At 37.3% G+C, this 16,062-nt stretch overlaps 1 protein-coding gene across 8 annotated transcripts in view; it reads left to right on the forward strand.

The window, feature by feature from the left end:
- The window catches only part of CLGN (calmegin), a 54,794-nt gene that overhangs the window by 32,867 nt on the left and 5,865 nt on the right, over positions 1–16,062 (forward strand). For all 8 annotated transcript variants that reach the window (XM_005666858.4, XM_084970803.1, XM_084970804.1 and 5 more), the window contains 4 exon segments: positions 1,240–1,429; positions 12,655–12,768; positions 12,893–13,043; positions 14,781–14,996. In XM_005666858.4, coding sequence (XP_005666915.1) covers positions 1,240–1,429; positions 12,655–12,768; positions 12,893–13,043; positions 14,781–14,996 — 671 coding nt within the window.

Raw genomic sequence — 16,062 nt, forward strand, 5'->3', positions numbered from 1 at the left:
TGCAGTACTTGATTTTGATACAAATAATTTGGCATTGTTGTGACTGAAATCTCTGGAGATTGTTATTACTTCAGAACTGTTTTTTCAGGAAGTGGTGGCCTACTCACCTAGTTAAGTCAGGATGCTCCTGACATTTACTGTCAATTCCAACTTCCTTAACTTACTGAAAGTGAATGTGAGGTGGCTGTTGTCATTTCCTATTCTTCCAAAGGCATAAATTATACTCAGGGACTCCCTACCCAGTGTTTACAGAAGGAGGAGAGAGCTTTTATTTTGCCATGGAAGTCATAAGGGAATCCTTTATGAAACTTTTGGCTTAGGGACTTTTAGAGAGCTAGAATTTATCTTGAAACAAACATATGAAAGTGTGAGGTCGAACATTTTAAGTCATCCTTAAGAGATTTTATATTACAGTGCATAAACCATTGAATTTGAAATGCCAATGAGCTTTATAGATTTCTAGGAAGTGAAAAGGATGTATCAGTGTTAAATTCCTGATATTGGTGCCTAGGTTGGGGTTATGTAGGGTTATGTCCCTGTTTATAGCAAATATATATTAAAACATTCAGGGAAGTTACAGATGAGGTCAGTAATTTACTTTGAAGTAATTCAAGAAAAAATAAAGTTCTTCATAGTATACTTGCAGCTTTTAAAAATGTGAGGTCATTTCAAACAATTACTTTAAAATATTGAAGAAGGGAGTTCCCATCGTGGCTCAGCAGGTTGCAAACCTGATTAGTATCCATAAGGATGCAGGTTCAATCCCAGACCTCTCTCAGTGGGTTAAGGATCCCGTGTTGCTATGGCTGTGGTGTAGGCTGGCAGCTACAGCTCTGATATGACGCCAAACCTGGGTAGCGTGGTCCTAAAAAAGCCCCCCATATATATATATATATATATATATATATATATATATATTTAAGAAGATAGGGTGGTACTCTGTTATAAAAGAGTAAAGATGTCTAATCTGTGAGTCCTAAACCGAGTTAGCTGTTGAGTATTTTTTATTTGAGAAGTAATGGAACATTTTATTAAATTATTACTTAGAGTTTCACCTTTGATTTTAGAAAGCATTATATCTAGTAATTTCAGCATATTTTGATTTAATACATTGGTAATTCCTCTACTCTGGTTAGGGGAAAATTTTAATTGAAGTTGAGTGTAGTTTTATTATTTAGAAGATTATCTTTAACATGTCTATCAATATGGTAAGTGTAACATGTTTAAATTGGTCTTTAGTGATGAATCCAGATGACACATTTGAAGTATTGATCGATCAAATAGTTGTAAACAAAGGAAGCCTACTAGAGGATGTGGTTCCACCTATCAATCCCCCCAAAGAAATTGAAGATCCCAATGATGAAAAACCTGATGATTGGGATGAAAGAGTGAAAATCCCTGATCTTTCTGCCGTCAAACCGGAAGATTGGTAAGCAAAGAATTCAGCAGCAAAGCATCATTTGGCATAAAGTACTGAAATGTAGCATATAAGTGAAGTTTACAACCAATGAAACTTACTCTTTTAAACATGAGAACTATTTATTTTGACTATTTTGGGTGAAATATTTCTCTAAAATGGATTTTGTTCTTTCCTGCCTTTTAATTATCTTAATTTTCATTTTAATTTATATTTTAATTTTGTCTTTTTCAGTAGAGTTTTTTTTTTTTTTTTCTTTTTTAGTGCCACACCCAAGGCATATGGAGGTTCCCAGGCTAGGGGTCTAATTGGAGCTACAGCTGCCAGCCTACACCACAGCCACAGCAATGCCAGATCCTTAATCCACTGAGCGAGGCCAGGGATCAGACCTGCAACCTCATGGTTCCTAGTTGGATTCGTTCCCACTGCGCTACGACAGGAACTCCCAATATAGTATTTTTATTTTGTATACTTTCAGTGCTGTGGGGGAAAAATTCCATGAGTCTAAAATACCAACACTTTAATTCCCAGTTTGATCTTTACCAAAGAATGCATATGGCATATGTGTGCATCCTTTACATTGTTGCAGTCTTTTCAGTTAATAACTAGCTGGCTTAAAATAACCATATCCTCAGCATATTATAAACCTATATGGGATTCACTCATATGAGTTTGCTTACACATAAATTTTTCACTGGCTGTGTACTTGTGTGGTTTCCATTCTGCCAGGATTGTGAGTATTTTCCTTAAAAAAATGTATTCAGTTCCAGACGTCCCATAGCTTGCATTTGGATGGTGAGAGATATCTCCATATTACTCCATTTTCTGAGGTTTTCTTCATCCTTCAAATGTGCTTTGTAATTTCTCCATGAAAATCTTGTTACCTTTATTCCTAAGAACGTTTTTTTTTTCTGCCTATTGGTAACTCTTATGATTTTGCTAAGTAGATTGTCTCTCTTTATGTATTTATATATGTAACCCTATTGATTATCTATTGCTGTGTAACAAATTACCAAAAAACATAGCAGCTGAAGACAGCATGAACTCACCTAGTTTCTGAGAGGCAGGAATCTGGAGTGGCTTTCTCACTGGTTCTGGATGAGGCTCCTGAGGGTATTCAAGCTGCCTGTAAGAGCCGTGTACATCTGAAGGTTTGACCTGGGCGGCTGGAGGATCTGCTTCCCACTGGCTTTTGTTGCTGTTGTCAGGAAGTTTCCATTCGCTGTCACCTGGGCCTCTCCTCAGGTCTCTCAGGGCCTGGCAGATGGCTGCCCCAGAGGGAGGGGTCCAAGAGGGAGAGAGAGTGTGCCTTTATAACCTAATCTCAGAAGTGATATGCCATCTATTTGTCACACAGATCAACCCTGGTGCCATTGGGAGGGGACTACATAAAGAGATAAGTACTATGAGTAAAAAAAATCTGGACTTCCCGTGTGGCTCACAACATAACTACTCGGCGTTGCTTCTACAGTGGCTGTGGCTCGACCCCTAGCCTGGGAACCTCCATATGCCGCAGGTGCGGCCACTTGTTTTAAAAAAAAAAAAAAAAAAAATCTTATGTTCTTAGTTTATGAAGAAGTTCTCCCCCTCCCCATTGGATGTTGGATTTTGTAAAATTGCTTTTTGTGCATCTGTTTAGATGATCATATGGCATTTCTCCTTTATTATCCTAGTATGGTGAATTGGTTTTTCTAATGTTCGACTAACCTTGCAATCCATTTGGTCATCAAGTATTGTCCTTGTATTTGCTGGTTTCTGCCTGCGTATTTTTTCTGTCAGGTTTCTTTCTTTCTTTTTTTTTTTTTACTTTTTACGGCTGCACTTGTGGGATATGGAAGTTCCTGGGCTAGGGGTCAGATAGAGCTGCAGCTACCGGCCTACTTCACAACCACAGCAGTGTTAGATCTGAGCTGCATCTGCTACCTACACCACAGCTCTCGGCAACGACGGATCCTTAAGCCACTCAGCAAGGCCAGGGATCGGACTTGGATCCTCACAGAGATAGTGTTGGGTCCCTAACCTGGTGAGCAACAGTGAGAACTCCAGATTTATTTATTTATAATTTAAAAAAAATTTTTGGCCATGCCCATGGCATGTAGAAGTTCCCAGTCCAGGGATCAAACTCATGCCATAGCAGTGACCCAAGTCACTGCAGTGACAATGCCAGATCCTTAACCCACTGTACCACAAGAGAACTCTTCTTTCAGATTTATTGAAGTATAATTTTTATATAGTTAAGTCCATTTTTTTTAGATATACAGTTCTATGAGTTTTGATGAATATATACAATGATGTAACCACTACCACAATCATGATGTAGAATATTTTCCTCATCCCCCACAAGCCTCTCATATCCTTCTACAGTCAGTTTCCTCCTTCCACCCTTAACCTCTGAAAACCACTAAGGTGATTTCTGTCCCTTACAGCTTTGTCTTTTCCAGGCTATCATATAAAATGGAATCAAATGGTATATAGCTTTTGTTTCTCTTCGATGCTTTCTGAGATTCATCCCTATTTTTTACTTACATCAGTGATTAGTTTTATTGCGGAGTATATCCCATTGTAGGGATGTGTTATAATTTATCCATTTACATGTTGATGGAAGTTTCGGTTGTTTCCAGTTTGGGCAATTGTGAATACAGCTGTTTGTTGCAAACGTTTGTGGACAAGGCTTCGTGTAGACATAATTTTTACCTTTTTTGGAGTAAATACCTAGGAGTGTGATTGTACAGTTAAGTGTATATTTACATTGATAAGAAACTGCTAAACTTTTCCAAAAGGCTGTGCCATTTTGCATTCCCACCATTATATATAAGAGTCCAGATGTTCTACCTAACAACATTTGGATATCTGTTTTTTTAATTAAAATATAATTGACTTATTGCATTAGTTTACATGTAACAACAAAATGATTTGTTACATGTATATATTGCAAAATGATCACTACATTGTTTAGTTAACATACATCGCTTCTCATAGTTAAAATTTTTTTCTTGTGATGAGGACATTTAAGATTCACTTTTAGCAGCTTTCAAATAGATAATAGTCACCATGCTGTATATTGTATCCCCAAGACTTATTTATCTTTTATCTGGAAGTTTATGCCTTTTGACCTTTTGATATTATATGTTTTTGTTTTTCTTTTTTTTCTTTTCTTTTTTAAGCTATTCTAAAATATTTGTAGTGATGTCTAATTGTACTTTTCATTTACATTTCTCTAATGACTAATCACTAATTTTCCCAATTTAATTGACTTGTCATTTATATCAGTTTCTTTGGAGATGTATCCTTTCAGAATTTTTTACCCATGTTTTAATTGGGTTGTTTTAAATATTGAGTTATGAAAGTTCTTTATATTCTGGACACAGGTATGGTATTAGTTATCTATTTCTGTGTAACAAATTCCCCCCCCCCCCCAATCTAGCGGCTTAGAACCACATTATCTCACTGTTTCTTTGACTCAGGCCTCTGTGCAGCTTGAGGCGGGGGTGGTCCTCTGGCTCTGGGTCTCTCGGGCCGCAGTTAAGATGTCAGCTGAGACCGTCGTCTTCTCAAGGCACAGCTGGGAGTGGGTCCACTTTCAGTCTCACTCAAGTGGGTGTTGGCAGTATTCAGTCTCTCCAGGGAATGAATGTTGTTGGACTGTGGGCCTCAGTTACTTGCTGGGTGATGGCCAGAGTCTTCCCTTGGTTCCTTGCAACCTAGACCTCTCCACAGAGTAGCCCACAATGTGGTAGCTCCCTTCCAGGGAAGCAAGGCAGGGGGAAGCAGGGGAGAAGAGAGAGCGCAAGAAGATGAAGGTTATGTCTCCACTGGCTTGACACTGTCCTCCAAGATTCCATGCCTACCCAGAACCTGGAATTGTGACTTTATTTGGAATTAGTATCTTTGCAGCTGTAATGAAGTTAATACGAATTAGTACTGGACTAGAGTGGGCCGTGAATCCAGTATGACTGGTGTCCTTATAAGAAGAAGAAGGAAATTTGGACACAGTCGCCCAGGGATACTACCATGTGACAGCTGAGGCAGATTGCAGTGATGTATCTGCACGACAGAGGTCATCAGCGGCCACCAGAAGCAAGGAAGATCCTGCCCTGGAGCCTTCAGAGAGTATGGCCCTGCCCAAAACTTTGATCTTGGATTTCTGGTCTCCAGAATTGTGAGATAATAAATCTCTGTCAATTTATCCAATCAGATGGTGGTATTTTGTCACAGCAGCCTAAGGAAACTAATACACAATCTTTTATAACTTAATCTTGGAAGTAACATCCCATTACTGATTTCTGTTTATTAATAGCAAGTTATCAGATCCCACCTACACTGAAGGAAAGGGGATTACACATGGCGGCATGAGTACCAGGAGCCAGGATCCTTGAAGACCACTTCAGAAGCTGCCCACCTCAGTCTGAGATGACTGCAGTCCTGGCCAGGGCATTGATTGCAAACTGCCACAGCCCCTGAGCAGAGGACTCAGTTCAGTGGTACCCAGATTTCACAATACTGAAACTGCAATAATAAATGTTACTTTAAGCCCCTATATTTGGGGGTCATTTGTTTTGCAGTAATAGTCAATTAATATGGATATGCAGTATTAAATAATTTCTCTCACTCTGAGGCTTGTCCTAATTTTTTTTTCTTTTTTAATATCTTTTTTTTATATAATGATTTTAATTTTTTTCTTCATAGCTGGTTTACAGTGTTCTTTCAATTTTCTGCTGTACAGCATGGCGACCCAGTTACACATGTATACTTTATTTTTACTCACATTTTCTTGTGCCATTGTAAGTGACTAGACATACTTCCCAGTGCTACACAGCAGGATCTCATTGCTTATCCATTCCAAAGGCAGTAGTCATTTTTTTAATATCTTTTTGTTATATAATTTTTCTTTTTTCTTTTTTTTTTAATCTTTTTAGGGCCGCACCCACGGCATATGGAAGTTCCCAGGCTAGGGGTCAAATCAGAGCTACAGCCTCCAGCCTACACCACAGCCATAGCAACACCAGATCCAAGCTGCGTCTGCAACCCACACCACAGCTCACGGCAGCACTGGATCTTTAAGCCACTGAGCAAGGCCAGGGATCTAACCCGAGTCCTCATGGATACTAGTCAAGTTCGTTAACTACTGAGCCATGACAGGAACTCCTTAATTTTCTTTGTAGATAGCAGAAGTTATAAATTTTTGTGAAATCTAGCTTATCAGTATTTGCCTTTGAGGATTCATACCTTTTTTTGGGGGGGTGGGGGGAGTGTCTTTTTTTTTTTTTTTTTTTTTTTTTTTTGTCTTTTAGAGCCACAGCCGCAGCATATGGAGGTTCCCAGACTAGGGCTCCAATTGGAGCCATTGCTGCTGGCCTACGCCACAGCCACAGCAACATCAGATCCAACCTGCATCTGTGACCTACACCACAGCTCAGGGCAACGCTGGATCTTTAACCCACTGAGTGAGGCCAGGGATCCAGCCCGCTACCTCATGGTTCCTAGTCTGATTCATTTCCTCTGTGCCACGAGCGGAACTCCTATTCATGCTTTTTGCATCTTACTAAGATGTCTTTGCCTGAATGTGACAAAAATTTTTCTGTTTTCTAGACAAATAATTTTGACTTAAAACTCTGTTCTGAGTCATCGTATGTAGTTTGAGATATAAATCAAGGTTAATTTTTGAAAATATGGATGTCTAATTGTTCCAGCATCTCATGTCATCCATTTAATGTCTGTAATGGTCAGTAGTAATGGCCTCCCTTTTATTTCTGAAATGATAATTAATATTTTTTTCTTGATGTATCTAGCTAAAGGTTTAATTTTATTGATTTTTTTCTGGAGAACCAGTTTTTGCTTTAGTTTTCACCCTCCATTGGCCTTTAGTATTTTGTTATTTGCTTCCTTTTCCTTACTTTGGACTTAATTTGCTTCTCATTTCTGCTTTATTAAGGTAGAAAATCATTTCTGATACAAACAGCTGTAAATTTTCTCTAAGCAATGCTTTAACTATGTTCCACAAATATATGTTATTTATGAGGACATTCAGTTCATACTGTTTGCTGATTTCCCTGGAGACTACTTCTTGGATTCATGTGTTTCTAAATGTGTTGCTTTGTTGTCAGTTATTTATGGATTTTCCAGATACGATTTTCATTGTGACTCCTCATTTGATTCTATTGTAGTCAAAAAAACATTCACAAATGTCACTTACATCAGCTTGGTTGATAGCATTGTTCAATTATATCGTTAATGGATTTTAATCTGTTCTCTTACTGAACAAAGAGAATTAAAATCTATGATTATGAATTTATCTTTATTTCTTTTGAGTTCTTTAGTTTTTGCAGCATGTATTTTGAAGATCTGTTGCTAGATCAATTCGTGATTTTTCTTGACATATTGAGGAAGTGACATTTTTATTATTATAAAATATCCTTTATAAACTCTTACTGTGCTCTCTGTCTTAAGGTCTATTTGGTCTGATATTAAATCAGCACACCCATTTTTTTTTTTTTTTTTTTTTTTTTTTTTGTCTTTTGTCTTTGTTGTTGTTGTTGTTATTGTTGCTATTTCTTGGGCCGCTCCCGCGGCATATGGAGGTTCCCAGGCTAGCGGTTGAATCGGAGCTGTAGCCACCAGCCTACGCCAGAGCCACAGCAACGCGGGATCCGAGCCGCGTCTGCAACCTACACCACAGCTCACGGCAACGCCGGATCGTTAACCCACTGAGCAAGGGCAGGGACCGAACCCGCAACCTCATGGTTCCTAGTCGGATTCGTTAACCACTGCGCCACGACGGGAACTCCCCATTTTCTTTTAAATCATGTTTCCATTAAATATTATTTTCTGTTGTTTACCTGTAACCTGCATATGCTTTTATTTTTCAGGTGATTTTCTTGTAGGCAATTACATTTGGTTCTTGCCTTTTTTTTTTTTTTTTTGCTTTTTAGGGCCCCACCTGAGGCATATGGAAGTTCCCAGGCTAGGAGTCAAATCAGACCTGTAGTTGCGGGCCTACGCACAGCCACAGCAGTTCGGGATCCGAGCCATATCTGAGACCTACACCACAGCTCATGGCAACGCCAGATCCTTAACCCACTGAGCGAGGCCAGCAATTGAACCCACATCCTCTTGGATACTAGTCGGGTTCTTAACCTACTGAGCCACAGTAGGAACTCCCTGAGTCTTGCCGTTTAATTCGAGTGTTTTAAACCATCTACATTTGATGTACTTACTGATATGGTTGGATGAAAATCTACCATATCACCACTTGTTTTCTCTTTGCCCCATGTATTCTGTGGTCTTTTATGAAAATGTTTTCCTAACATTTTTTGGATTGAGTTATTTTATTTCAATTTGGGTCATCTATCTTTTCTTCTCTGTTATAGGCTTATTGACTTTTCCTCTGTGGTTTGTTTTCATGGTTGCTCTAGGGTTTTCAGTATCCTTAAGCTTATTCCATCTACTTTCAGATAATGTAATACTGTTTCATGTCCCTTCCATCCTTTTATGCTATTATCATATGTTTACTTCTGTATATACTGTGAAGGCCACACATACTTATTCTTCAGTGGTATCTTTTGATCAGTTATGAGGGGAAAGAGTCCTTTTATTTATCCACATATTTACTGTTTCTGGTACTTGTCTTCTTTTGTGTAGATAGAAATTTTCTGTTACTGTTTTCCTTCTGCCTGATAAACTTGTCTTAACATAGTACATGTCTGCTCTCATTGCATTCTCTCAACTTATTTGTCTGAAAATTTCTTTATTTTGCCTTCATTTCTGAAGGATTTTTCACTGTGGGATTATAGGTTTATAGTTATTTGGCAACAACTATTCCTTGTCATGAGGCCTGTGTTGATTCTGATGAGAAGTCAGTTGTTACACTCATCCTTGTTCTCCTTTACTTAATATATCATTTTTTCTGTTTAGTTTTAAGATTTATCTTTATTAATATTAATATCAAATTGTTTTTTACAATTTGATTATGGGAGTTTCCTGGTGGCTTAGTGGGTTAAGGATCCAACATTGTCACTGCTATGGCTCACGTTGTTGCTGTAGTGCAGGTTTGATCCCTGGCACGGGAACTTCTACATGGCACACACATGGCCAACAACAACAGAAGTTTGATTTTGTTGTGACTTGATAAAGTGTGTGTGTGTGTGTGTGTGTTTGCCTTGCTTTGAGTTCTTTGAAGTTTTTTTTTTAATGATTTTTATTTTTTCTGTCATAGCTGGTTTACAGTGTTGTCAATTTTCTACTGTACAGCAAGGTGACCCAGTCACACATACATATGTATATTCTTTTTTTTTCACATTATCATGCTCCATCTTAAGTGACTAGATATAGTTCCCAGTGCTATACAGAGGATCTCATTGCTTATCCATTCCAAAGGCAGTGGTTTGCATCTGCTAACTCCAAATTCCCAGTTCATCCCATTCCCTCCCCCTCCCCCTCCCCCTTGGCAACCACAAGTCTGTTCTCCAAGTCCATGATTTTCTTTTCTGTGGAAAGGTTCATTTGTGCTATATACTAGATTCCAGATATAAGTGATATCATATGATATTTCTCTTTCTCTCTGACTTACTTCATTTAATATGAGAATCTCTAGTTCTATCCATGTTGCTGCAAATGGCATTGTTTTGTTCTTTTTTATGGCTGAGTCATATTCCGTTATGTATATATACCACATCTTCTTAATCCATTCATCTGTTGATTGACATTTAAGTTGTTTCCATGCCTTGGCTATGGTGACAAGTGCTGCGATGAACATGCAGGTGCATGTGTCTTTTTCAAAGAAAGTTTTGTCCAGATATATGCCCAAGAGTGGGATAGCTGGGTCATATGGTTTTCTAAGGTATCTCCATACTCTTCTATAGCGGTTTTACCAATTTACATTCCCATCAAGAGTTCTTTAAGTTTTTGATATGTGAGTTTATAGTTTGTATCAAATTCAAGTTATATTTGGCCATTATTTCTTTAAATATTTATGAATGTCTCCCCATCTCTTTTTTGGGGATGCCACTTAAATTTATGTTATACGGCTTTATGTTCGTTCCACATCCCTGAAGATCTGTTCATTTTTTAATCTGGTTTTTCTCTCTGTACTTCATCTGGCAAGTGTCTATTCCTGTTTCTTCAAGCTCTTTTTTTTTTTTTTTTTTTTTTGCCTTTTTGCCCTTTTCTAGGGCCGCTCTCGCGGCATATGGAGGTTCCCAGGCTAGGGATCTAATCAGAGCTGTAACTACCAGCCTATGCCAGAGCCACAGCAACGTGGGATCTGAGCCACATCTGCAACCTACACCACAGCTCATGGCAACGCCAGATCCTTAACGCACTGAGTGAGGCCAGGGATGGAACCCACAACTTCATGGTTCCTAATCGGATTCATTAACCCATACTGAGCCACGATGGGAACTCCTTCAAGCTCTTGATTTTGTGAACATTGGGCTTCCACAGTACTACTTATTGCTCCTGGAAAACCAAAATGTTAGCTTGTTAATTCTCTTGTAGATGAAGAGGAATAATGGTTAACGGTGAAAAATGTCTTTGCCTTCAGGAAAATAGTATAATAGGGAAGTAACTTGTGCAAGATAGTAAGAATTCATGAATTCGTACTGTGGGAAAGGTAGGACTATATCCCTCAGTGTAGGCTTTCTAACATTGCTTCATACTTGTTTGCCCATAAAGAGTAAGGCCGGAAAGCACGTGTGCCCTTAAATGAAAGAAACTCTAAGTAAACAGCCTCATTCTGATTAGTGAAATGTGTTCCAATGTGTTTTATTAAATGCTAAAAGAGATGTGCCCTTAAATTTTACACTCTGGAGTTCCTGTCATGGCACAGCAGAAACGAATCCGACTAGGAACCATGAGGTTGCAGGTTCGATCGCTGGCCTCCCTCAGTGGGTTAAGGATCCGGTGTTGCCATGAGCCATGGTGTAGGTCACAGACGGGGCTGAGATCTGGTGTTGCTGTGGCTGGTGTAGGCCGGCAGCTGTAGCTCTGATTAGACCCCTAGCCTGGGAACCTCCATATGCCGCGGGTGTGGCTCTGAAAAAAAAAAAAAAAAGACAAAAGACAAAAAAAAAAAAAAAATTTTTACACTCTGGTTACTCTGAGCCCTCCAACTTCAGGATAACATTGATATCAGGCAGTTACAAGTCTTTGCATATACAGAGTTGATTACTTCAGCTTCTTACTCAGTCTTTACATAGAATTGATTATTTCAGTTGGTTATTCAACTTTTGTTTGGAAAATTATAATGTAACCTCTCGTTTAAAATGCCTGCTTTTCTATAAAGATGAAAATTATGTGAGTAATTCTATTCAGTACTTACTATGACTATGTTTATATAATTTAGAATTTACTTTGTTATTTTTAAATGAAAATATAAAAATTTCTAGAATTAAATATAGAGATGTGGAGTTTCTAAAAAGTAATATTGGAGTAGGGAAGATCTTTCAAATATGACATAAAAGTCCATAATCAAAGAAGGAAAATGCTAATAAATTTCAACTACATGAAAATAAATGATTTTTATATGGCGCAAAAAAACCTCACCATAAACTATGTAAAAAAATGCCTGAGGGATTCTCTTTTGGCACAATAGGTTAAGGATCTGGCATTGTTACCACGGCACCTTGAGTCACTGCCATGGCATGGGTTCGATCCCTGGCCGAGGAGCTTCCACATGCCATGGCGGCCAAAAAAAAATAACACGAGAAACTGGGAAAAATTTTAATTCACATAGCTGACAATTTCATATTAACTTCTAATGTGTTTAAGGCTATTAAGTATAACATTATAATAATAGTTTTTGGAAAATTGTGTCCTCCAGAACAGATTAAATAAATTATGGTATATTCACAGAGTAGGAGACTATGGAACCATTGAGAATCAAGCAGGTACAAATTTATATAAAATAGCACTCCTAGAACAGTCTTGACATGTAGTAGATATCCTGTATATGTTTGTTAACAAATGAGTTTTGAAGCGAATAGCAGCAAAGTCTTAACATACCCTGTATAGAATGCTATTATTTGTGTAAAGAATATTTATGTATATACCCATTTGTTTATGCATAGAGCATAACAGGTAATTTACAAAAAAGTATATAGAAGGTTTTGGTGGATGAGAGATGGAGGAGGTAGAAGGTACAGAGACAGAAGGGTAGGAAATGCTTTTCGGTACCTTCTGAATTTTGTGACGTCCATTTTTAAACTGTTTAAATAAAGTATCAAAAAATACTGTATTTACAGGGATGAAAGCGAACCTGCTCAAATAGAAGATTCAAGTGTTGTTAAACCTGATGGCTGGCTTGATGATGAACCAAAATTTATTCCAGATCCTAATGCTGAAAAACCTAGTGACTGGTATGCCTTCTTCATCTTCAAATGTCAATTTTATATGTTTCTTGCCAGCTTTTTTGTTACTAGTTTATATGACCGACAGGAAAGACTTGAGTTTCCTAAATTTGCTTTGTTCTAATATCCTAAGGAATGAAGACATGGATGGAGAATGGGAGGCACCTCATATTTCTAATCCAGCATGTCGGGTTGGGTGTGGTGAGTGGCGAGCTCCCATGATAGATAACCCAAAGTACAAAGGGGTATGGAGGCCTCCAATGATAGATAACCCTAACTACCAGGTAACAACCACTTGTTCCAACCCATAGTAAAGTTTAAAATGTGCTACTTCTGTTATAGATCTAGTTACTGCTAATGTTATGTGAACTCTCAGAACTTTGATTTGTAATAGTGTGCCTTAACTATCTTAAGAAGTCAAAGAAAATAGACACCAACTAATTTACATTTAAAAAGTAAAGCATTCTTTATTTAATTTTCTGGGGGGGGGATAAAATTAACAACTAAAGATCAGTCACTTTATACTGTTTTTATCTTAGTAATCAACTGATGATCACTTTGGAATAAAATTTTATTTCAGAGTTATATTTAAGAAATGAGTTCTGATCAAGAGGACTCACAGGAGTTCCTGCTGTACAGAAGTGGGTTACAAATCCTACTGCAGTGGCTCAGGTTAGGTTCACAGCAGAGGCATGTTTTCGTTCTGTTTGGGAGCTCCCTTCCTGGGCTCAGTGGTTAAGGATGTGGTGTTGTCGCAGCTGTAGTGTCGGTTGCAGCTGTGACTTGAATTTCAGTCCTTGCCTGGGAACTTCCATATGCTGTGGGCGCTGCCAAAAAAGGAGAACTCATGTACATTTTAGTAATTTGAGTCAGTGCTGGATTAACATGCTCCTTACTCTGGCATTACTATAACTGGATTTTTTTTTCTAATAAGAATCAGATATTTTTTGAGTGTACCCTAGTTTGAGGTATACTCAAGTCCTGTGTTATCCCTTTAACCCTGTAGTTTTAGTTTTATCTGTCTAATTATTCATTGACATTTTCTTTTTTTTTTTTCCTTTTTTCTTTTGCTTTTTAGGGCTGCACCTGCGGCATATGGAGGTTCCCACACTAGGGGTACGTTTGGAGCTACAGCTGCCAGCCTACACTGCAGCCACAGCAATGCCAGATCCCAGCTGCATCTGTGACCTATACCACAGTTCACGGGAGCACTGAATCCTGAATGAGGCCAGGGATCAAACCCTCATCTTCATGGAAACTAGTTGGGTTTATAACCCACTGAGCCACAGCGGGAACTCCTTCATTGACATTTTCTGACATTTATCTTACGTATATAGCAATATACTTGAATTGCTCACTGTGGTTTTTCTTTGTGGTATTTATCACAAAAAGGCTTATTTTGGTAACTTTTTAAACATGTCCCTCATTAGACTTTAAGCACCATAATGCAGGGAACATGTCTGCCTTGCTTATCACTATATCCTAGCATCTGGCATAGTGCTTGGAGCAGAATAGATTGGGTTGAGTTGAATTGTTGAAGATCTAGTGAAACTTCCGTGTTGAATAATTGTTCTGAGATTCAATTATGATTGATTATTGATGCCTATCATGGCTATATGTTAAAAAACCATGGCTCCTGTTTTTGCCATAAGGTGATCTCTCTGATTTGAAGTTTTTAATGCTATCTTGACTTGAATATTTTTACTAAATGTAAAAAGACAAGCAACAAACAACTTGTCTAAAATTGTATCACTTGTGAAATTTACTCAATTTTCTGTGTGTGTTGGATTTTCACTTTTCTTTTTCAGAGATTAAAGTCAGTATTATTCATAGGGAACATTGTGTACAGGGTAAAAAGAAATAAGATTTTATTTCCAGTGAATTATTAATGAATTAAATATCAGTTAAAGTTTTCTTTTTTTTCAGTTAGTATTGCTAATTTAATTCAACAGCAGCTACTTCTTGAGTAACATTTACAATGAAATTATTTTATTTGAAAATGTCTTTATTTTTTCTTCCAGGGTGTCTGGAGTCCTCGAAAAATCCCTAATCCAGACTATTTTGAAGATGATCACCCATTTCTTCTGACTTCTTTCAGTGCCCTTGGCTTAGAGCTTTGGTCCATGACCTCTGATATCTACTTTGATAATTTTATTATCTGTTCAGAAAAGGCAGTAGCAGATCGCTGGGCTGCAGATGGTTGGGGAGTGAAAATAATGGTAGAAAATGCTAATGAGGTACATGATTTACCATATAGTAATAATAGGACTTGGTCCTGCTTATAAGTTATACAAATGATCTTTTAAAAGATAAATAAATGTGCAACAATGATTAAATGCTGAGGAAACATATTTAAATTATGTGAACAGAATATTTAGCTTTACCAAATCAGGGTACAACTTCATTACAGACTATTTAATGAACTTATGTAAGTCTTTATTTCACTTATTAAATTATGATAACATAATGGGATTTAATGCCTTTTGATGTTTATAGAAATGATACTACTCAATATCCTTGTCATCTTGTCAATTCAATGTTTAAATGGGAACAGTAATCTAAATATTCTTTATTCATTTTAACAACTTTTCACTTAGTGGAGTGCAGAAACTTTTTAAATTTAATATTATTATGCCCTGTTTTTTCCCAAAAATCTTAACATTACTTAAAAAACAGTAAATATTTCAACACAGTGCATCTTGGAGAATCTATCTTTAAAACCAGTTAAAGAAAAATTCATACTTTACATTTGGTTTCTTTGGATATTAGCAAAAACCATCAAAAGAGTAAGTAAGTAAAGGTAAAAGGATTCTCATTTTGAAACTCTTCTAACTAAAACATATGATGATTTTAGATTTTCTTTTAGTAAGAGAAACAATTTCCTTCCTGAAAGTTGTGTGTGAAATGTGTTAATAACCAAGAAGAAGAAAATACAGTAATTCTCAGGTTGATTTTTTTTTTTCAAGGAAGTCTTTTAAAGTACAGAGAGTTGTATAATTCTAAATGAACCAGATAATACACCTTTTTATTAGGGGTATTTATACTCTTTTATAAAGAGTAGTTCTGTCCTGAAACTTACCAATAAAGAAAAGTATCTTAACTCTTGCTGCTACACTAGCCAGGTCCACCTATATAATACAGCCTATCTTTTACTACCACTTGTCAGGAGCAGCACATGTGAGTAGTTAAAGATTATTTAAACTTTGTGAAGTATAAAATGGGAAAATAAAGTATTTTTTAGCTTACAAATTCGTGACTCCTTAATGTAAAACACCTAGGTGAAGTTAAGTTTTTTATTTTATA

This window comes from Sus scrofa, chromosome 8 (genome assembly GCF_054392235.1).
Source record: "Sus scrofa isolate SSC_HxYL_T2T_F1_AM1 chromosome 8, Sscrofa_HxYL_maternal_Yorkshire_Landrace_v2.0, whole genome shotgun sequence".
Taxonomy (NCBI): Eukaryota; Metazoa; Chordata; class Mammalia; order Artiodactyla; family Suidae; genus Sus; species Sus scrofa.